The sequence below is a fragment of the Lutjanus erythropterus genome, chromosome 16 (genome assembly GCF_056507025.1).
Source record: "Lutjanus erythropterus isolate fLutEry1 chromosome 16, fLutEry1.hap2, whole genome shotgun sequence".
Lineage (NCBI taxonomy): Eukaryota > Metazoa > Chordata > Actinopteri > Lutjaniformes > Lutjanidae > Lutjanus > Lutjanus erythropterus.
In genome coordinates this window covers 11333124-11357490 of record NC_139332.1, presented here as the reverse complement: position 1 = coordinate 11357490, position 24367 = coordinate 11333124, and the positions used below count along the sequence as shown (strand labels likewise).

General features: G+C 40.3%; 1 protein-coding gene across 1 annotated transcript; it reads right to left on the bottom strand.

Moving 5' to 3' along the window:
* Positions 1–306: 306 nt before the first annotated feature.
* tent4a (terminal nucleotidyltransferase 4A) lies at positions 307–24346 on the bottom strand. The gene is made up of 13 exons (XM_084739159.1): positions 23323–24346; positions 19257–19380; positions 16060–16106; positions 15834–15954; positions 14677–14784; positions 10108–10236; positions 9685–9898; positions 8812–8938; positions 8622–8725; positions 8218–8399; positions 6610–6768; positions 6171–6344; positions 307–3772 (listed from the first exon to the last, which is right to left on the bottom strand). Exons 1-13 carry the CDS (start codon positions 24132–24134, stop codon positions 3608–3610), a joined length of 2466 nt encoding a protein of 821 aa, XP_084595285.1. The 5' UTR covers positions 24135–24346; the 3' UTR covers positions 307–3607.
* Positions 24347–24367: the final 21 nt, after the last annotated feature.

Genomic DNA, 24367 nt, shown 5'->3' with positions numbered 1-24367 from the left:
GCGCACTTGATTTACTCGGTAACGTAAACCTCTAATGAAGTGAAACCAGAGATGCACAATTATTGTCTGGCTGCACGACAGGAAAGTGACACGTGTGAAATGTTTCAAAAGTGTAGTTGGCTTCTATTAAATATATATTTAAAAGACATAGTGTATTTAGACTAGTTATTGGTGTGGTGTGGTGGGCAATGTCATGTTTTTCAGAAGATGGGGTGGACACGTCAACTCCACCCCCACCAGGATCTGTGCCAAAGCTTTAAGCACCCAGATTATCTCAATGTCACTTCAAAAAAACCACACACTGACTGGCAGTTTTAAAATGTTTATTAAAAAATAAAATAGAAAAAAATATATTTACATAAAAATGTCAAAAAAACCAACAAAAACAAAAAAGAAACAAAAAAACACAAAACAAAAGCTGGGCAGTGGTTCCCTCTGGCCACCGGTAGCTAGGTGTCCATTTCGAGGGCCACTGCTCACATGAATCAGCCAGGACATAAAGGGGCTGCCACCTTTCTCTAAACAGCAGCCGCCAGTTTAAAATCCCTCACTGTTTTGCAATGGGGGGGGGTAATATTACATTGCATCTACATGTACATGTGTACGTCAAAATCTCAGCGGCCCTAGCCCACTTCTGTGTCGCTTCCCTTTCCCGTCGCTTACACCAATAAGTGTGAAGTGAAGGCAATGTGTCGCAGCACAACCGAAACCTTTGTTTAGTTTAACCGTTTCCATAGACAGAAAGCGATGGAGGGAACGTGAACACAGGGCGTGAGCTGCGCAGGACCGCTGAGATGCACAGAGATTTTAATCCATACAGACTTCCTAGAATACTGCATGTCAAGTCTTTGCTGTGAAGATGCAGGCAACTCGAACCCAGTCAACAACCTTCCATTACCAATTTCATTTTCAGCCGCTCATTGATGCTGGTTCTGGTCTCTAAAAGCGGACGTGGCTGTCGGGGATGCAGTCTGAAAGAGTTGAAAGGGTTTTGCCGACTACATCCACCTTGTTATCTAATTTATATCGGGTGAGGATTGCATGGAACTGGGCACTTCATGTGCCAATGTGATCACCGATCTATGGATGGAAATACTTATTTGGAAAATAATCATCCATAGGGAACAACAGGGTGACAGACTGGGCAAAAACAATGATTTTTTGGGGAGTCAAATCATTAAACATGAAGGGTGGAGGTCATAATTAGCTCATAATCTGCTTCACTGGACAAAACAGAAACCCTTCATCTGAGATTGAATTGATGGCCGGTGCAGTTTTGACTGAGGGATCAGAGTTGCCATGGTTTCAAAGGAAAAAAAAAACATAAATAGTGTAACAGTACTGAACAGAGTCTCAGTAAAAAGGTAAAGAATTGTCGGTGGACACTTTTGGCCCCTTCTGAAGCGCACCCTGCAGAGTGCAAGTCGCTCTCTGGGGGTTGCGCCCGCTCATGAACCATCGCGTCTGATTAAAAAACCTGTGGTGTCAAAGTCATGAGTCTTTCTCACACACGTTTCACTATGTCACACACTACACAGACCCAGACCCAACCATTGACACAAACATCCCCCGTTTCCTTACATTTGACGGATACATGTAGAAAACTAGACTTTTGAAAACATGTCAGGGCCTTCATACAAATACAAGGTGGGGTCGAGGGGGGATGCGGTTGGAGTTCACATGAGTTGGCATGAGTGAGTCTGACGGTCGGTAACATTACTCCAGTCCAACAAGCAGTGTTGTGTCATTTGGAAAATAAAACTAAAAAAACCCAAATGGGAAAAGACCGGAGAGTTGACGTGATAATTAAGAAGAATCCACTTGCATAGTAATAACACCAGCGTGTGTAGTGTTCTGGGCGAGTCACAGCCTTTCGACAGTCCTGTCTGTTGAGTGTGTGTATTTGTGTGACACGGTGTGCTCGCGGGGAAAAGAACAAAAACGACGTACACACACTCCAAGTAAACACAAAGAAAGGCATTGCAAACAATTAGCGGAAGTACCTGGCAATCAAATATACACAAGATTCCTGAATGGAATCAAAATATAATTCCCTTTCACTAGGGTCCTTGGTTCAGGAAGACTCCCCCTCCCTCTCCCCCTCCTTCTCCTTTGTCCAGGACCACAAAGGAGAAAAAACAAAAAACCTTATCGCTGAGCATCTTAGTGTTGGTCTGCACTGATTTTTACAGCTGCGGGTGAGAGTTGACCTCAGGAGATCAGATTTCCACGAGCACGCATCCCTCTACTAGACTAGAGAGAATAAGAGGATTTCTCCAACCTGGAAATCAGTGGCTTTCTGCCATCTTATCCTAATCTTGATCATCAAATTCAAGTCAGATAAGCTGTCGCCTTCTAGGCCCCAACTCTCCTACGACATGTAATAAAATGAGACAAGCACAAAAATGAGTATTTGTTTAACAGAACAGGCTCTTTCAGACCAAAAATCCTGCACTGTCTGGAAGCTTTTCTGTCAAAAATCGCCTCCAGTGGAGAGAAAGATGGCCAAGACAAAAACTAGCAGGCCACTGCCAGCCTTCCCCCTGACTGACAAAATATGGCAACAACACAGTCCCATAAGGAACACACACGCACAAACGGAGATAACACACATACACACAATCTCAAGGTGGCACTGCTAAAGCTCCGTCTACTCAGGAGCTACCTCTTATACATCCTCTCCCCTCGTGTTTCAGGATATCCCAGGGTGCAATTTTCATCCCTCCACTTCCCTCCAGGATGCCTCAGACTAACTGGACCGAGGAACAAGACTTCCACAAGGAATTTCATGTTAACCTCGCCCATTTTTGCAAGACAGATGAAGAAAAATGGAAGGAATATCAGGATAGGAGCTCCCTTTCAGTTCCCGTTTCTCATTGTCAAACAGAACAATGCGAGTAAATAGGAGAAAGAAGAAGAGAAGGGGGTGGGGGCCTTTGAACTGGGGTCCTTCTCAACCTAATGACAGACAGGCACACACACTCCTGCATACACAAACAACTGATGAACACACACACACACTCCAGAGATGCTGCCTGGGGAAAGGTTTCGTAAACAAAATTTAAAATTCTACAAAAATAAAACAGTATAAAAATGCCTTTACATATACACACACATAAAATTAAATAAGCATTCACTTTAGTTCCAAAAAGAAAAAAATAACATTATTGCACAAAATGAGAAACTGTTTGTTCTTAAGTGTATAAACTGTAAAAAAAAAAAAAAAAAAAAAAAAAAGTAACACTGAACCACAGGCAGCTTGGCTGCGAGGGTCGAGACGAGGTCAAGTGAACTTGGCGTCATCGCCGAGTCGGACAAAAAAAAACAAAACAACAGGAACCGACCTGAAACGAAGATAAGGAGAACAAAATACTGAAAGTAACATAATACTGAAACTACGAAAGTGTGAACAAAAGTCATGCAGAAATAGAAAGGTAGAGATAGTAGGAGGAAGATGCAGAGCTGAGGGCTGTTGTTCCGTGTCGCCGCAGCCCCGGAGTGAAAACTGCTGGTCTCTGGTCCTCTGTCTGCCCGACCATTGAAGAGCCAGGGTCTTGCAGCCAGAGAGGAGAAGGAGGAAAAGTGGAGAGGGGAAGAGGAGTGGTTTCTATCTGCTGAGGCTAACTGGTAGGCTGTCCCTCTTTCTGCGTCGCCAAGTGTTACGGTGATACTGTGTGTGTGTGTGAGCGTGTGTGTGTCCGCGGTTTGCCAGAACAGGGTTGTTGACCAGCGGCGGGTTGTGGAAGCCCTTCACGTTGAACTTGGCTCCATTCTGAGGAGTAGTGAAGAGAAGAAAGGGAGAGAGAAAAAATACATCAATACAACTTCTATTTTCTTTACTGATGATGCACCAAAAAGGAAATTATATTTGCTCATTTCATTCTTGAGACAGAAAATTTAACCCTGTAGACTGACTTCTACACCCTTCACTAATCAAATCCATGAAAGTTCTAGTGGATTCACAGAAAAGTCAAAACCATCAGTCAACACTGTGGATCATTATAAACTAGCTGTTCATCGTGTTAAATTAACAGAATTTAAGGTATTTAGAGAAGCAAAAACTCCAAATGTCCTTTCAAGAAAGCAGTCGCATTGCTTCTGCAGCATTTTCAGCTCAGACAGGCTTGCTGGGGCTTTAGTCCAGTAAGATTGCAGCTCATTTGTAAATAGCCTCTCAGAGCCAGTCAAGGACTCCGTTATTTCAGCTACCTTCAGCTGTCATCAACAGTCATTCCCATTTACTGGTTGTACTTTTTTTATGGGAACTGGTCATTGTTAGGAGGTAAAAAAATATATAAATAATCTAATTTATCTCCTGCAACTAGTCGACTACTTTTTTGATGATGACTAAAATTTAGTAGCTGCACCTAGCAAATACACACTGCTGGTATAATATTGCGTAATGTGAGAACATAAACATTTGGAACATTTTTTAGCTAAAATAAAGGCTCAATTCCCACTGCTTTCATTTCTTTCTCTATGCAAACAAAAAAGTTTATTTCTCTCCAATTTTGTTCGCAAATTTGTTAAAATCCAGGATAGTGAGCAGTTCTCCTTTGGCAAGATAATCCATCCACCAGACTGGTGTTTTATCAGCCTCTCTACATGCCACAACTGTCAGGTAGATAGATTATCCTGTCAAGTGGACGGAAAAGTGCTCAATAAGATGGATTTTAATCATTTTGTGCATAAAATCTTCTTGAGTCTTATTTTACTTCGACTCATGAAAAATGGGAGCAAAAACAAGCATTGCATTTATATTTTTGTGTACTGTATTTACTCAGCTGTTTAAATATTGATACCACTCTCATGTCTGTACACTAAAAAGAAGCTACAGCTAGCAGGTGGCCAGGTTAACACAAAGGCTGGAAACAGCAGGAAACAGCTAGCCTGACTCACTCTGAAATGTAAAAACAAAAATCTCCATACCCGCACCTATGACACTCCATAGTTAACACTATACCAAAACAGAATTGGGCAAATTCACACAAAAAACAAGGGGTTACATGAGGTTATATGTCAGGCCCATATCACCAAGGTGATGATTGTCATGAAATCAATTTTACTGCCCTTGTTCTAGTAATTACTGTGTTGTAGGCTACTGTTATCTGTTGGACATGGACACGAACTGCAATGACATGTGACGCTACTCTAACACACATCATAATAGTCAATACCAGGGGCCTTTGGCTCTTTTGCCCCTCTCCAGTGACTCCCTGTGGCTTTTTTGGAAAAAAATTAATGGGAAAAAAAAACAGGTTATTTTTTTAAACATTTTCATTTTTCATTGTTGTAGGCCTTATATTCTCCAATTGTGACAATGTGTAGCCTATACACTGACTTATTTTTAAGTTTAAGGCTAGCTATGGATGCCAAATTCAATAAAAGAAAAGTCTCTGGAAAATAGTTGTGGCTTCAGACAGATTTATCTTTTCTTTCTTTTTTGGCCAAAAATGCCTCTTTTGATACTAAAGGTTGCTGAGCCTTTGGCTACACCATACCAAAACACAGTCCTGAGGGGGCAGTATTTATGTTCACATCATCGCACAACATAACACTACGTTGCTTGTGTGTAAAATAGTGGAACTGATAGCGATAGCATAACAATACACATATAATCTCTTTGTATTTACCATGCAGCATTTACATACACATTGGCCACATTCCCTGTGGGTGTTCAACGTTTTCGGTGGATGCTTGAGCACCAGAACAGGCACATGATGGAAAAATGCTTCTCATCTAACTCTTGATAAGAAAGTCCATGAGTGAAAAATGTCAAATGATTCCTTTAATAAGCGGGTAGGCCATAAGAGCTAAAAAAACTGGATCAAACTGCGGTGGATAATGTCCCTGTTTGTCATTTCCCATGGCAACAGGTACACACCAGATGTTGGAACATCAGTTCTCACCAGCAGTGATAGCATTGTTATGAACTACAGATGGCAATTTAATTTTTTATGTAACCTGTTACTCGACTGGTAAGAAAATACAGAAAAACTGAGAGAAATCAGACACTTGACAGAGAATGGAGACATCGGAGGAGAAACATAAAACATGAGATGGACAGAGTGTGAGTGAGGGTGTGTGTGTGTGTGTGTGTGTGTGTGTGTGTGTGTGTGTGTGTGTGACAAGTTTGCCTTGACAGTGCGTCTGTGGCATCCGGCGCCTACCTTGTGTGTGTGGCTGGAGTGGGGGCTGGGCGGAGGCTGGGGGCTGGAGGGGGCAGGGGCATGAGCATGGGCTGGGGGGGGCATGTGGAAGAAGGGGGGGAGCCCGGTGTCTATACACACCTGTCTGCCAGGTATCGAGTGCATTGCTAGACCACCGGGCAGTGAGACACGAGCCTGGAGGACAGAAAGGATAATAATTATTTACAGGAAACAAGAGATAATATTTAGTTGTTCCTGCGTGTATCAAATGCTAGAAAATATCAGCTTAAAACCCCTTATTTTAAGAGCTATTTGGTCTAAACTGTTATAGCTTTCTCAACACTGCCTTACCTCAATTCTATTTTTCAAGTGTTAAACCCCTGAATCATTTTTCCTAATTTCTATTCATGATCCAAGCAAATGTAATCCCCTATGCCTGTAGCCGTTGCTGTGTGCCTACCTGTGAGCCTGGAGGCATGAGGAGATGGTGTCCTCCCATGCCAGGCTTGCCCGTGCCCATGCTGAGGCCTGGTGGTAAAGCTAGGCCCAGAGGCGGGAAAGACGGGTACGGAGGCAGGGCTGGCGGAGGGACGGGACACGGCAGCGTTGAATCAGAGTCCTGGTAGATCAAACAGAAAGGAGGAGATAATGAGCCGGGTCGAGTATGTCACTTGTAGCTGCTGTATGTTTCCATCTGAGTGCAGCAGTTAAATGACATGCAAATTGGGTGTGCTTCCATGAGATGGATTGGAGAGAATAAAATCAGGTGGGTGGCAGCATTACTCCATTATTTTGGATGTCAAATGCACCATCACATGAAATTGTTCTGTTCTCCTGTCTGCAGCAATGCACCAGTTAAATTTACCAGTTTGTCATGGCTGTTTCATACCAGCAGTGCCAAATGCATTTCATGCTGTGTGCAGGCAGCATTATAAATAGAGTTCAACAGAGAAGATGTTATGTTAATTAACTCTTTGCTATGTCAGAATTTACTTGACAAACATTGTGGCTGGGTTGTACCAACAAGGATTAATTTTAAACCTGATTAAATCATGGCTTAACTTTAAAGTTAAATTAACATTAATTTAAAATTAAAAAAGACCTGTCTTTTCTCTCAAACTCAGGTTAGTTTTTACTCTGAAGTTTTGGTGCAACAGAATGAAATTTAATCAAGTCATAGAGTCCAATTTAAACTGTGATCCACTTTTAACTTTAAGCTTACACTTGATGAGGCTTATCTTTTAAAATGGCAGCCTTTTTGAGATGGATTAAGATTATGAATACATACATGAGTTCAACAGAGAAGACATTGTGTTAATTAACTCTTTGCTTTGCTTTGTCAAACCTGACAAACACTAGGGGATGGGCTTCACTGATAAGAAAGGTTTTTTTTTAAAACCTGATTAAATCATGGTGTAATTTTAGCATTTTATTAACTTTAATTTAAAATTAAGACAGATTCTTTTTTGAACCTCTTTCACCTTTAGTTGAGTTTTTACTCACAACTTGCAAAGCTTTTAATTTAAACTGTATTAACAGTATTAATTTTACACTAATTATACTTACACTTGAAGAGGTTGAGAAAGTGTCTGCCTTTTTACAGGGGGGTAAGCTAAATAATCCCGGTCCTTGAAGCAAGTTAATCATTTCAAATAGGTGGATAAACTGAGTCTAACCCCGACAACATCCCTGGTCATTTCGCTACATTAAATCAGCAAACAGGTTTCTTTTAAAGGATGAGAAATTAGAGCTTCTCTGCTGAGCTATCATGAGTAGGCTAAATAACTTTTTAGCTATCCAGCAAACGACGTCATGTTTTGTTAAGGAATACAGAGCAGTTAACTGTTCTCATTACTCTTTTGTACTAGGCCCTGATGGGACTCACAAATTTTTTTAATGGTAAGCAACCATCTCGATAATGATTAAACTCTGATTTCAAAACTTTAATCTGTCCTTATGTTTCTACAGGCCATTTTGAGTAGGACCCCCTAATTTACAAATAGCAGAAACCACTTCAAGTGCTTTTACAGTGCTTGTGCTTCTCTGCTGTGTGTATTTGTTTTCTTACATTGTCTGATCCGGACAGCGAGGAGACAGAAGAGGCTGAGGAGTGCTGCTGGGGGCTGGAGATGGACATGGGAGAGTCCGCGCTGTGGGGCGACACCGAGTCCCTTTGCTGCTCCTCCGACCCGACACCACCACTGAGCACACAGGGCTCCTGCTCTGACACTGGCTCCTTGGGAGGTGAAACTACAAAAAAACGAATGAAAAGATTCAGCAATTTACATACTCTGCACATTTTGCACACTTGTTGAAATTTGTCTGATGCAAAAAAATCTGTTTAATGTTTCCTTATTAAACAGATCTGCTCCTAGAATGAATATTTATTCCCGTACTTCTCCTACAGTCTTGGTTTTGAGGAGTTTTTCTACATTACTGTAGAACTGTATATTTAAGTTCGAGTAAACATACCTCTGTTGTCTGTTCGAGCCACATCCCTGCCCCCCCACTTCTTAATGATCCATTCCCTGTAGTCGATCACCTCCTGGGTCAACCTGATTATCCTGCCCAAGGTGCTGCAGGAAAGACAGAGAGGGGTTTTAAAAGAGCACCTCTTTTATCCAAGAAACCTTTAGTTCTGTTCAATGGATTGAATACTGACCTTTCAGAGTCTTTGTTGGGATACGATCGTGCGAGCGGGGACACAGCATGACTCAGGACAGTGTAGGCATAGTCAAGCACCTGCTTGACATGCATGGCACCATAGGAACCCCTCCCCACATCATTACCTACATGGAGCAAAGACAAACAATACAAATCATTAAAGCTAGAGTAGGTACTGCACTGTATTTGAGAAGCATGTTTTCTTATACTTGTTAAAATTCTCTTTACATTTTACCCTAATTTTAATATTTTTAATCTGGCCAAGCAAGATTTGCAATATTAAAGGCAATTCATTTGTATTGCTTTCTTTTTATTTTTCTAAAAACTATCCACTATGCTAGTATTTGTAGTCACTTTTCTGTAATTATAGCATTCATATAGCAATTATAGCTTTCACATTATTATGAAGGCATAAGTCTGTGGTTGTAGAAAAATAAAATGAGTCAGGTGAAAATTGGTGCAGCCTATGTGTTGTGTTTATCCCAGTAACTATGTGTCCCATTGATGTTAGTTACAGTGTCAACCAAAATAAGGAACACCCAACACGTGGTGACTCTAAGCTTTTGGCTTTTAAACAAACAAAACTGACAAATGTCAAAGATTTGTCATGACGTTTAGTATAAAAGACATGATGGTGCACATATGGGTCAAAATAATTCCTCAGTAAATTAAGTCTGGTTGTGGCTGGTGAATCTAAGGAAGAAACTTACCCTAATTGCTTTTACCTCAAAGAGAGTTTGTACAAATAGACTCAATCTCTGCAACTGTGTAACGTCTACAGCGCATCTGTCTCAGCAATACAATTTGTCACAAGAAAAGTGATTTTCGGTTTGTATTCACTGTAATGACTGTAAACCTGTGAAAAACACACCTGGAAGCAGTGGGTCCTCTATGCAGAGCATGGATGGCCTGTATCCGTTAGTCATGGCCTTCATGATCTCCTCTTTGGCTATGTATGCGCCTCCATTTTTGATGCGAATCCCTGTTTTCAAGTAGTTGAAATGGCGGCCGTACAACTCAAAGAACTCAATCAGCAACACACCCAAATTCTCTTTGGGGTCTCTGGCGTTAATACGAGGATGGAGCTGAAGAGCAAGCACAGGAAGACTGGATTAATATGTATTTAAAACAATTATTACTATGCATTAGTAAAGATTACTAACACTGGATATGTGGGAATTGCTACCACCATCAGTCTTACTACGTTTAGATACACAACAGCTATTTCACTTCAATACTGCTGTTGCCATTATAAGATTTTTCTTTAGGCACATGTGTCTGTATCTTACTGCACCTGTAGGAAGCTGATGACCATGAGGATGAGGCTGTACGAGCTGATTCCCCCAGTGAAGACTTCGTTCAGATCTCTCTGCAGCAGAAACTGCTTCAGCACAAAGATCAGGTAAGGCAGCACTGGATACATCTGAAAGAGACAGACGTGGAATGAGAATGACTGATTCAGTCAAACCTAGGGCAACGGAAAAAAAAAAATCCTAAAAAAAATATCATAAAAAAAGAAAAAGATTTAAATTTGACTCAGGTTCCATTTATATGACTCACCAGGGAGGTGGAAGTTTCTGGTGAGATGTATAGAGTTCAGTGTATTCTGTTAGAGAGAGGACTAGACTACAAAGTTTAGAGAGCAAATTATGTATATGATTGCAAATAACTATAATACATCACTAAAGCAGGGGGGTTAAGCTTTAGCTAAATGCCAATTTGATTTGCTTAATTTGTGATTCAGTGGACAGGCGATTTGACTCAAGAGCAATTACTGTTTTCCTTCAACTTTGAGTCAATTCAATTTTGTAGGACGTGATTTGATTCAGCAACTATTAGGCAATCTGGTATAACCATTAAAAAGCTGTAATGTATATCCAAGCAAGTAAATCTTGTAGTGCAGTTTGACAGTTTCTGATCAAACAACTTACCAGAAAAAATACCAGCACTGTCTGTAGCCTCAGTATGGAAATGCTATGTCACCTGATGTGCTTTTATACATTAGTCTTGTTCCTGCAGTAACTTAGATACACTAATTATACTGCTTGCTAGGAAATGTGTGCAGTTCACTCATTAGTTGATTAAATTTAGCTAACCTTGCTACTTGGTACCAGAGACAGTTGTTGGATGAACTAATAATTAATATTTCACTAATGTAAAACACTGGTTAGCTGTTGTGATTTAAATGTTACAAAGCCTCCCACCACTAGACAGGGCTGCAACTACGCTAATGCCCAAAAGTAAATCTGTGAGTAGCCTTGAGTGATTAGATAGTATCACCAAAGAACGAGCAAGAGCCTTTGCACAGCAACAGCCCCTTTTACACTGGGCAAAAATACAACTAACACCCATTAATATCTGGCTTTTGTCTTCAGTGAGAAAGGCTACAATCAGCACTCACTCCAGGATCATATGAGTCTGCAGTAGTCACAGATTTTTAATCGACTCCAGCTCCAATCAGCAGTGGTAGAAACTTGACACCGGGATGGAGACTAATTATTGCCCCTTTTCAGTGGAGGCAATTAAGGCTAGTCACCGCTATCAGTAACTTCTGCAACTCTTTTGCTCCTTTTACAATCCATTCACATGTGCTGGCTTGACTTGGTACGTCAGCCCAACACAGCGGAGTTTGCCCCTGCTTGAGGTTGTGTACTTAATGATACACGCTTGTCTTTAGTCAAGTGGCTGTAGAACAGTGGATAAACATTTTATTTCCTATAAATTCTTCACAATTACAGTCCCCCGATACTATTGCCTAAAAGCTTTTTAAAAAGGGTAGAAAAGGTTTATAAAAGGGTAAAAGGGTTTTGATTGGCAGTAACTCCTGACTCCTATCAAGCTGATACCGAACATGAAACAGTAAAATAAACATGAAAATAATATAAACAATAAAATTATATTTTGTGAAGGCACCAATTGTCAACTCTATGATATTATTGCAATATTGATAACAAGGTATTTGAGCAAAAATATTGGCATATCTGATTTTGTCAATATTGCTCAGTCCTACTACACAGTAAAATAATGATATGTTAACACTACTTGGAAATTTATAGCATGTTACTTTGGAGAAAATGGATATGTCAAGATCTATATTGTATATTGTAGAATAGCCTTAAAATATCATCAGTATGGACCACGTGTAATACATGAAACAGTAAAAGGAAAAAATAACAAATCAGTAAAGTAAGTAGACACCTGAAAGTACAAACAGTGACACAAGAGAGAAAGTAAACTTGAAACCACAGAAATTCACTTAGAAGCTACAAAAGTGCTGAGAGCTGAACACACAGAGACTCTCTGCTCTCCTGCACACATGAGTAAGTGGGAAAAGGGTCAGTCGCTTATTTTTAGCTGGTTTATAGGCATTTAACAACATTTAACACTGTTAATAGTGTCAGTAGTACAATTCAGCGCCACAGTAAATACCCACTGAACCAGAGAACGAGTGGGAGGAAAACAGCCTGTCAAGATGGAATATTTTCACATGTAACAAATTCAGGATTTATTTTGACCAAACCAGAGCTGGTGATTGTTTTAACAGTGGAGGGTTTTGGTGAGTTTTATTTCGTTATTCTGTTGAGTTTGAATGAGGTTTGTTTTTTATGATGAGTTAACAAGGCAGTTAAACTTGTCTTAGTTGGCTTGAAGAGGGAAACTTGGATTTAAAAGGAGTGCAGTTGTAGACTTCCTTTAATATAGGTGAGAGAATATTTCCTTTCTTGGCGTTTTTTGAGTTTATTTTGTTTATTCATTGGGCAGCATACTTAATACGTAGTAGACTCATTGCTTGCACACAGCTCCCGGCTGGAAATTTTAATTTCCGTGTGATCAGCAGGGAAATTAGTCATTAGGAACATCCCTACTGTTTGCATACTATTTGATCATGCTGAGTTTTTTTTTTTAACTCTAGGAAGCTATAATGCTGCCAACCCAGTAAAAAAAAAACTCCCTGCTGATGCCACAATTATTGCTGAAACTACAGTGATTCAATCTTATTATTTTCTTGCAAGTCGAGGCAACTGAATAATATTAGTAATCAATGCTACGTATGAATTGTTATCTCCCTACTTCTCACATAAATACTCTGTCAAGCTTCCAACTGGGCCAAATGTTCTAAAAAGGTATTTAATGAGGCGTCCTAGTGCCTGCGACTTGATAATGTGCTGATAACCCTGAAGGCCTGGGAATAGGAATTACAAATAATTTCATTTTCCAATTGAAAAGAAAGTATTAACCTCCTGGCAGTGTGCGTGTCCGCATATCTGTGCCAGAGGAGCAGCAGGGCTTAGTTGACTTCTCAAATATGCTTTAAAGAAGTCAGAACAAGACTGGGAGCTAATGCTGCTCCAACAGGCTGCATGGGTACCTGACATATGAGGATTAACTTTGAGGTGACCCCCTCAATGACAAGACTGCACTGGAGTCTGTCACACCCACACATTAACAACATCATAGCCAAGTGTGCCCATCAACCCTCAAGCTGCGACATGTACAGAGTACTGTAACTCAAAAAAAAAAAAAATCCAACAACAACAATGGACAAAAGCCAAAATCTTACAGCGTGCTGGAACATCAGCACCTGGAATTCCTCTCCTGCATTAGCTATTACAACAACCGTGACTAAAGTAGGCAGAGATCCACCTTCAGCAGGAATTCTGTCAGAGCTGTGGGGTGTATTTCACCTCCGCTGAGTACTTTTGGCAGTGAGGTTTTCAGCAACACACAGGCTCAGTTTGACTTAAGTGGAGATTATACTGAGCGAGGTTGCTGGGGTCCATTCCAGCTTCACTTTGGAAATGAGACGAGCTGGTGCGAGATTGGAGTAAAGTAAAGTGTCATGCTTTAAAACTGCTGGCTCGTCTGATTCACAGAGGGAATTTCCATAGTTCTGTATTTAGACCGCACTGTAAAATGGTAATTATGTGACTCCTCTGGTGGCTTTTATTTAAATGTGCATATATAACCTTTTCCTGCTCTTTTCTTCCATCTATATATTGCTTGTGATGTGCGTTCTGGACAGATTTCATTTAGTCCACGAAGACTTAGACTTATAATCTCTGTCTGGTTTTAAAATGCAGCAGCAAAATTATAAAATAATACTAGGACTACACGCAAAAGTGGCACCCAGTCATCGTTTTCCAAGTCACAAGCAAGTCTCAGGTCTTTGCTCTCAAGTCCCAAGTCCTAAACTTTGACTTTCCAGTCCTAACAAGTCATAATGTAACAGTGAGTTTCCAGTCCCACAGATTTACATAGTAACTTAGCTCTTAAACTATTCTTAGCTAAGCATTATCTGCTGAACACCAAGTAGTTTTTGTATGCAAGAAAATTACCTTTGGTATATTTTTTTCCCACTGAAATCCAGTTGTTGATCTGGGGAATTGAAGATGAACTATGCAGGATTCCCCCCCAAAAAAATCAGTACATAGATTCATACATAAATAATCCCTATGAATCATCACCCATGACCTACTAGAAATGTGATGACCTGAGAATAAGACTCAACAATCAACTATCTTTAAGCACTGGCATATCCTAATGATTGCAACTTTAAGTTTCAACTTGTTGTAAATAAAGAGTGTTAAGGTTAGCTTATTCGGGAAATAAGGAGAAATTAAGTGATTCCTGGCACACTTAAATAACATTTTTTAAAGCATTCTGAAGTCAAAGGGCTCAAGTCCAAGTGAAGTCATCAGTCCAAGTCGAGTTGCATGTCTTTTTTGATTCTGTCATGTTGAATCTAAAGGAAACAAATTCGACTTGGATGGCATGTGACTCAAGTCCACACCTCTGATTACAAGAGAACATGTAAGCTGTAGATCCTGACAGCAACATAACCATGGCGACAGATGTATCTCACCTTAACATAATCTTTAATGAAGCTTGCTGCCTTCACTCCAGTCTCCACATTGAAACTGATGTCCACCTTCACATCAGTCTCCTGGTCTGTCAGCTTGATGATTGGCACCTGAGCAGAGAAAAGGGGAACATGTATTAGCAATGATTATAGGCAACTCATCAGCTACAGACATTTTCAGTGAACGCTGAAATCAGAGGGAAAAAAAAAACTCATCTGTCATGACTGACAGCCTTTTAGAAGGAATAGCTTATCCAAAAATGAAAATTCAGCCATTAACTACTTATTATCATGTCAGTCAAGAAGACATTGCAGCTTGCAGTGGTTAGCCTGGTTGGATGCACACCCCATGGGATGATAGTGCATGCTACACAGCTACCATACTAGCTCTGTAGCTATAAACACTTTCACCAGAGTAGGTACCCACATTACACTGCCCTTTTTTAGCTGCAAAATAATGGTTTAATTTCAAAACAATAGAGAAAACCAAACAAAAGTAAACAGTGTGGTATCCCTGTTTGTATGACCTGAGGGAGAGTCGTTGATGGCCAGTTTTGGGTGAACTTAAGCTAACACAATATCTGCTGCTGTTGCAATATCATAGTGGACATAAATAACAAACTCTATATTTACTGCTAAATAGAAAAAAAAATGACCACACAACTGGCAGGCTGTGCCACCTATCACGCAAACAGATGGAAGACACTAATTGAGTGTCTTCTTTCCCCTCACATTTCCATGGAGATGAAAGAGAAAAAGGAGCCAATGCTTTATACTTCTAACTAACCATTTGAAGTCCAGAGGAACTCTTTTCTAGGAATGTAAAAAGTGCTGCCAAATTTTGATTTGGCTGGGTTTATTCCAACTGGTTTCCCATTAACTCGGACTGTAATACTTTATCACTTACTGTGAAGAATAAAACCTTAAGGAGGACTGAAATTAACCATCAAACTATTCTACTGTGCCAGATCACTGATCATCATATCAGTGTACACAGAATATTATAATATCATCGACATTTTATCAAAAATGGTAGCGTGTTTGATGGACATCTGTTGTCGAAAACCAGTTTGACTTTTTTTTAAGGACACAATATGAACAAAGCATGACATGTGTCCAGAAAGCCTTAAGAGATGCACTTCCTGGTCACCACTACTCACTGTAGCCTTGTCCAGCACTTTGATGGAGACAGGTTCTGCCACGTTATGCTTGCGGAGAGCTTGTTCCAGCTCTTGCAGCGGGGGGCGCTCCCACTTCCCAAAAACCACCAGGTCAATGTCACTGAGGGTAAAAAAACAGAAGTCAGAATGTTAAAATACTGGCCAGCAAAACATACCAGGTATAAAATTAACAGTCTTCTCCAATCATAAATACAAGGGTCCTTACCTTGTTGGAAGATACAGCCCTGTACTGAAGCTGCCAAATATTTGGACCTGGAAAAATAATATTGAAGAAATATGAAAACTATGACCAAAGTCACTGTAGTACAAAGATTACCTTTAAAGGAACAGTTCAACCCAAAATCATGAATGCCATTTTACCCCTGGCCTGTCGTGCTATTTATCCATCTTGATTTTATTGATGAGCAGAGATGTCTGCCTTCTCTCTTTCAAATAATCATGACCTGGTTAGTCAAGATAATACACAGACTTTGTTGTGAGCAGTTTCATGTTAGAACTACTTTACTTCTGGTAGATTCTACTGCAGAAACACTGTCGGTTCTACTAGAAAGAAAGTAGTTTCTATGTCAAACTACTCACAACAAGGTCTGTGGTTCATCTTGAGTAATCGGGTTATGGGTTTTTGAAAGAGATACTGGTTTTGAATTTATTTTTTGGTGCACCATCAGCTGAATGCAATCTAGTCCCATTATATTGGAGAGAAGGCATATATCTCTACAACTGATATCTGCAAAACTCTGGAATTCACACCAAATAAATCTAGATGGATATATGGCACTACAGGCCAGGGGAAAAATACGCATGTTTGATTTTGGGATGAACTGTCCCTTTAAAGACAGCATGCATATACAGTCCATGTACAAAGACTAAATGTGGGATATTTAAAAAAAAACATTTAATATCCTCTATATTTACTTTATTTAAACTATAAAGGGTTTGGCTACATGCTTTTGACAGGTCAGATCCTGTATAGTGCAACAGGTCATTTGTTGTTGTTGATGGAGTATAGATCCAATTCAAATGTTTGCACACTATCAGGAACAAGGTATTTCCGGGTTCCACTTCCCGAGACAGTTAACGCTGCCAAGTTGTGTAAGCTGCCAAATTAAGTATACAATAGCTAGGGGAAAAATGCTGTGTTTGGGGGCTGCAAGTGAAAGCGCTCCAAAAGGAAGCAGAGTGGAGTTCTTTCCCTTTCCGTCTGGTAAATACGACAAGGCAATGGCACAAAGACAGGCCAGGATTAATAGGTTGAAATGAAAAGGGAGGCTGGTACAAATCACAGACTTGATCCATTTACCTGACAATCTGACTCACAGTGGAAGAGGGGGAAGACTGGCAGCCAACAAATCACTGCTGTGCGTGTTTTACATGTTTAAGTAATGAGAGGGGGGCATTACATCAACCCTACGTTGCTGCACTGTTCAGCCAGCTGCAGGAGCCACCATCACTATTTCTGCACGTACACAGTGAGTGCACTTCAACATAGAACTGAACACATCTCTTTTTCAAAATCACAATGACTTTTGACTAAATTACTTTTCATGACTTCAACGATGTGACCTGTTCATTTTGTTTATGGAAACTACAATTAGCACCAGGATAATGCACTTCCTGGTTAGCTTTAAAAGGAATGACATTGTGTGCCCAACTATTTCTTGGCCAGGACCAGTTGCCAGGCAACCAGAAGAGACTCCAGGAATTTACTGGTCCCGACCAAAAAAATAGTCCAGTACATAACCCCCCGTTAAAACCCAGTGTGGCAGGGATTTGCATCTCTATTAGAACAGGGCTTAGCTTGAGTCAAGCGACTGTAAACTGTCGAATCAACACTTCATTTCCTATAAATTCTTCCCAATAAAAGCCCACTGTTTTTTATTTAAAAGCTTTTATTATGAAGCAGTAAAATCAGGAAATGTTGGGTTTTCATCAGCAGTAACTTGCAACAGTAGCAGTAACATGAGTCCTATCAGCTGAAAGCAAACATGAAAGTAGGGTTGTGCAATATTACGATATTATATCAATATTGTGATATGAGGCTAGATATTGTCTTGGATTGAGTATTGTTATATGGCATAAGTGTTGTCACTTGCTGGATTTAAAGACTGCATTTTACAGTAAAGTGATGTAATTTTCTGGACTTACTATACTGTTATATTATTTGTCTTTACCCACTTAGTCATTATACCCACATTTCTGATGATGATTTATCAAAAACCTAATTGTATTAATATTTTGTGAAGGCGGTGATAGTCATCCCTTCATCCCTGTCACAATATTATGAGTAAAATAAACAGATACCTGAAAGTACAAACAGCCACGCAGGAGAGAAACTCAACTCTAAACCACAGAGATTCAGTTCGAAGCTACAAAAGTACTGACAGCTGAACACAAGGACACTTAAAAAAATCTTTCTCTCTGTTCACCCTTACAGGGTGTCATTATGGGTTGGCCGCAGCCGACGAGATGTCATAGCAACCCTCTTGGGGGCGGGACAGGCTTGCCTAAGTCCTTCTCTGGAGATAGTCCATCTCCAGCGCGACTCAGCACAGTTCGGCACGTTTTAAGTGGTAATGCAAATGCAAATTAGCCTGACATGGTTTGAATCAGCGTATCCATAAGTTCCAATGGAAAAGCCTTTTAAGTTAGGTGGCTGCTGGCAGTAGCCTCATACTTAGCACACAGATGTGAAAGTGGTATCAATCTTGTCATCTGACTACTGGCAAGAAAATGATTGTAGCTGTGTTCCAAATTGCATACTTTTTCTCCTTACTTTTAGAACATTCTGCAGCTGTACAGAGTATGTACTGTTATATACATTTGGGACATAATACTCTGTCATAACATTGTGGCTTGAACTTTGACCCTCTTGCTCATACATCCGTCAAAGTCCTGGTATTTTTGGCATACTGAATTTGACATCTTATGTATTGGGAAATACTAAATCTTTTTCTGGCACACTAATAGTATGGTGGTATGGGTATTGGAACACACCCTAAGTATATTTCCAAAAATGTCGACATTTTCCTCTGTTTTACAGAATCCCATGCAGCCATAAAAGTGCCTCATTTCAGACCAACTAACCTAAATTTAACCACAATTAAGACAACTAAAAACAAATTCAATACTCTTTGGCAAGTTCTGACCTATCTAACTTATGTGAAGTAGTTAGAGCATTAAAAACAGAATATAAATATACATTAAGTTGGTGTTATCTTTAAAAAGAAACCCAGCATCCCAGCAAAGATTTATGAGCAATCTGAGATCGCAGTTTGTCTGTGTGCCAATAATTTCTCCTCCGAGAGTGGACTGTATGATTTAAGAGACTGCTCTCTAAGATATTAAGAATCTGAAACAGGGGAAGTTGATCCAAATATACAGAGGCATGTGTGTGTATTTTACATCTGCAGTGGGCCACAGCTCCTTGATGATCGTCTCTATCCGGTTGACAACCTCCTTCCTCATAGCTGCCTCCTCTGGCCGAGGAGACATGAAGTTGTAGAAGTCCATCACCTCCTCGTGGAGTCTGGACAGAGAAGAGGATTACAGATAAGGGTTATTACCACAGATTTAATAATTCTGCTACACACAGACCCAAGTGAAACCTGGACTGTTAGAAGGAACTGTACATGATGTAAAAATCACATTTCTTATACATACAACTAACAATCACATGAGGATATCATCTAAAACTTGACTTACATACATATCAGATTTGGCTTACATTTTAAAAAGAAAAACTCTCCAGATGGTCTAAGATATGCTTCCTTCTTCATCATGTCAGAACCAGGAAAACCAAAGCAACAACAAAGTATGCTCTACTGAAAATATTATATGTTATCTGTTTTGTCATCTTCAACTTGACTCTATTTGACCATCAGATTACCCAAAACAAGATGCACAACAATTCACTGGATCAGTACTGTTGCTTGGGGTGTAATGGACCACAAAACTCAAGCCTCGAGCCGCATCAATGATTGGAGTCACCTATCAGATCATTCTTCAAATCAACAAATATACATGCGACTTAAATGATTTAACAGGCTTTTCAATTCCATACACTCCTCAGCTGCACCATGACTGTTCTTGTGCTTTTTGCAGTGCAAGCCTCGCTGATTGATTCGTTGGGATTCAACATGTCCCCTTCACATGAACACACAATAATCAACCAATCACTGAGCTTCAGAGCTTAACACAGCACACATCTGTCTCGTCCATCTTTTCACTGGGACTCTGCATAGAGATTGAGGGATTTATTATAAACAGTGGCACTATGATTGTATTTCACATTATGATTGTTAAATTTTGCAATTAGTCTGTGGTTCACATGCATGGCTAGCTGTATGTTCAACTATGTTTCATTACACCACTTTTTAGCGCTGATACTTCACTTGATGAATGTACCTGCAAACTCTGAAAATCTTTTACTCTTTATTATACAGTGCACTACACTTATATTTACTTCAAGCATTATTTATTTTTTGCTGAATGTTATTTAATTAACACAACTGTGTGAAAAACACAAAAGTGAAACTGAATATTATGACAAAACACTTGCAAGTTCACAAAACATTTGAGTCAAAGTCTGTACCTCTAATCTAACCTTGATAATGGACGAAGCCCTGTCTATAACAGCAACTAACCACAACCCTTCAAATACCCACCAGCCCAGGAATAAGACAGAACTAAGGAGGTCATGTAAGGAGCAGGGATGGGTATTGTTGGCATTTTATTGATACAGTTATTGATACTGCTTATCGATACATATACTTATAGATATTCTTACTGATGTTACTCAGCCATAATTTGGTGTAAAAATAAAGATATGATATGAAAACATCAACTGAATAACTACTTTTTTTTGCAGAAGTTGCAAGTTTGTCATTTAGCTACATTTTCAATACATTTAGTAAAGCAAGCCCAGACTTTTGAACATTTTGCCCTGTCAGCTGTTTATGTAACATTACATAAATACAGATACCAGACCTGCTTGTCCTGGAACTTATTCATATTTTGGTATCAGTCAGGAACTGGTACTAGTTTAGGACCATTTGTTGGTACCCATCCCTAATAAGGGAAGAAGACTTTGCAGAATTCTTATCTCATTATCACTGAGGACATTTGGTCCTCATCAACACACACATCTGAGAGTTTGAGATGAATGCACAAAGAGGCTTTAATGAAACACCGAAAGCCGTATCATGTGCAGTATGCCTGAAGAATCCCAGGCCTTATTGTTATTGCAGATATGGTTTTGTGTTTGGCAGCAATGGGGCACATATGTATAATGTAAAGATTTCTGACCAGTCAAATGCCTCCAAACAGAGGAACTCTGTTCAACCCTGTGGCCATTCATTTTTCTAGGAATGCATGCCATGATGTCAGTGTGAAATACAGAACAGGGAGACTGTCACAATCAATTACCAGAGCCCTGGAGGAAATGCAGTCAGCCCATGTGCCCACTCTTTGGTGAACACTCTGCCAGCAAGCCAGGGCGTATCCATGCCAATAGTTCACCACTGACACAGGGCAAGGTTACTGTTGGACCCCACACAGTCAAAATAAGAACTGCTACCATAGCCATCCCTGACAAAGTAGTTTAGAGTCAAAGCTTGTCTACAACTTTAGGGCTCGGTGTTACCTTAATCAGTGGTGTTCACTGGTGCAGCCTATGACCACATAACCATGATAGCCATGTATCTTACTGCTGAACAAATGTTATACTCACAAACACCTAATTTTCTATTGAAAACTCATCTCTAAACATCACAATATCAATGCAGCACAACTCCATACTTATTTGTATTTTCAATTTGGAGTGCAAATCCCTCTATGTGGGACTTCAAAGGATGCCCCTGAAGGCAAATTAGTCAGTTCACAAGCCAAAACTTGTTGAACCACAAACATCCAGAGAAAATGAAATATGTTGTTCATTCACCATTTTCAGGACAAAACATCTATGAACATATTTTTAGGTCGCTTAGGGTTACGGTGCTCGTGAAACTCAGCATCTAGCATGTGGAAGAGCTTTCATGACAAACACTAATTCCTTGTATAGAAAATTCCCAGATGGGTGCAACCAGCCATTACAAATATCACAAGCCCCTGCAACACATCTGGGAAGTTCCTTGTCCCATTTGTTTTTGAAGGGGGCTTCTGTCAAGGCTAGAAAACTACAGTTATAACATAAAATAATATAATCAGTTACATATGCACATTTATACATCACATACTAATCATTCATAATACCAAACAGGAAAATAGTGAGATTAAACTAAAAATGCATACTGCAGTTGAGGTGCACTTAAACTGTGTTTACATTAATTGATATTTTCATTTTGATCAGGTTTCTCAAAAGGTCACATGTGCACTAAGTCCCACCCCTGTCTGTTATGTCACACTGATATGGAGGACCATAAAGAATTGGAATAAGAGAGAATTAATTGTGAGTGCATCCAAAATAAATTGAGTATACAGGCCAATTATCCATAAGTGAATACACTGGGGGAAAGACGATGTGCATAACTCAACATACTGATAAATTGTTGAACCTTACTTTGATTCAGTGTGAAATGCGGTGGAAATTACTAAAACACTGCCCTTAGTGTTATCACATTCCCAATATAATCGAACTGATAACTTGTGCGATCAAGCAATTCAGAATAAAGTTAAGCACACTGTAGCTTGTTTGAGGGTGAATGCACAGTTACTTAACAAACCATTACACAAATTAAACGTTATCCAACCCTGTTAGCTAATACCTGAGCATGTTCTAGTTAGTATTTTGCATATATTTTGGCTTGCTGTTTTATATAGATATAACTATATAGTCCCATCCCTCTTTTCAACTCCATTTGATTGACAGTGAAAGTTTATTGATTTTGTTTTTAAATTGCCGGTTTCCTAACTTTAACACAGGGCCAAAAGGGAAAACCGTTAGCTAGCTAAGTTAGCTCCTCGGTCAAGTTAACATCCACTAGAAGGCAACATATCCGGTGAATACTTCAAAATAAATCATCCATGAAAAAAAACTCTCTTCAATAAAATTAATTTGTGATTAACTATAATATTACGACTCATACAATGCGTATTTTGAATTTGTATCACTCAATAGGTTGTTATTAACTGGTATAATTCAACGGTTCAGTTCAAACTTAAGCAGGCAAAAACATGGTACTTCCTGTCTTGGCTGGGCCGGCTGTCGCTGTCTTTTTGCAAGCAAATCTAACGGTAGCTTTTAAGCTATCCAGCAAACAGCCCAACTCCAGTTTACACTGCAATGTTCTGTCGTTTTTAACTGCGTTGGGAAACGAATTGCAACAACACGTTTTACAAACCATAATACCCAACGCACAGAATTGAGAAGTAACAGTTGCTTTTAACATTAAGGCCAGTAGTGAAAGACAAACGTTGACGTTAGCTTTTTAAATCCTAAAGCGGTTAACAGTTACAGTGTTCAGCCACTCACCCGAGGACCCCGGGGGTGTACTTCCTCGTCTTCCAGGGCGTCCAAGTGCTCGCATAATTTCCATTAGTGCAGTTTGAAAGCAAGTAATTCATCCCATAAGTGCTCGCTTTGTTGTCACTTTTCCTCCGGCCTGGGTGGTGATTGTGTGTGTGATTTACAGGTACAGAGGGGTGAACCTGATGGCGCTGTGAACTGAAAGCCTCCTGTAGGTGACGGTGATGATGCTGATAAAGGTTGACATTATGGTCCATGCTGTCGCTTGGGCTGAAAAGCTGATTGGCACCCCTGACGTTTTTATTAATGTTGCCCGTTACATTTCCACCCATAGTCCTCTCGAGTGAGCAGCTGGAAGGGGGGCTGTCCGTCCCGGATTCCTGTGAGGAGGACGACGACGAAGAGGAGACGGATCCCGTCTTCTGTGGCAGGGTTTTTCCCTCACCTGGTTCCGCGGTGTTTGCCGTGGAGAAGGAGTTGTGTAGCGTTACGTTCCCATTAGCCAACGCCAGCCCCAACGAGGACATCGCCGTGCCGTTAATGCTCGCAGTGCCGTTCATGATGCTGTGATGGCTGCTGCCGTTGCTCAAACTGGCAGCAGCAGCGTTACCGTTGCTCGCTGCCACCGCGGTCGCCACATTTTTTAAAACATCCAACGCAGCGTAATTCACGCACTGGTTGTGGTTTTGATTGTGGAGCTGCTGTTGCTGCTGAGCGGAGAGTGTCCGTACTCCCTGAGAGGTCTCCCAGACGTGCATCCATAAGGCGTTCGCAGGTCCTTTCTGTTCGGGCTGAATCCAAGCTACCCTCGGATCCATTCAACTTCTTCTCTGGTAACCCCCCTACAAGTATCTAACTAACGCCAGCGAGCCCGTGGTGAATCTGCGCCGCTCCCTGGACCTTTCACAGGTCGCTACGCTGTCCGGGGTAATGAAAAGAGAAGTATTTAAACATTAAACCGAATTAGGACCATTGATAAAGTGGCCCCTTTACACCGCTAGCTGGAAAAAAAATGCTAGCCGTTTCCTACGGGAATTCAATATGGCGTATT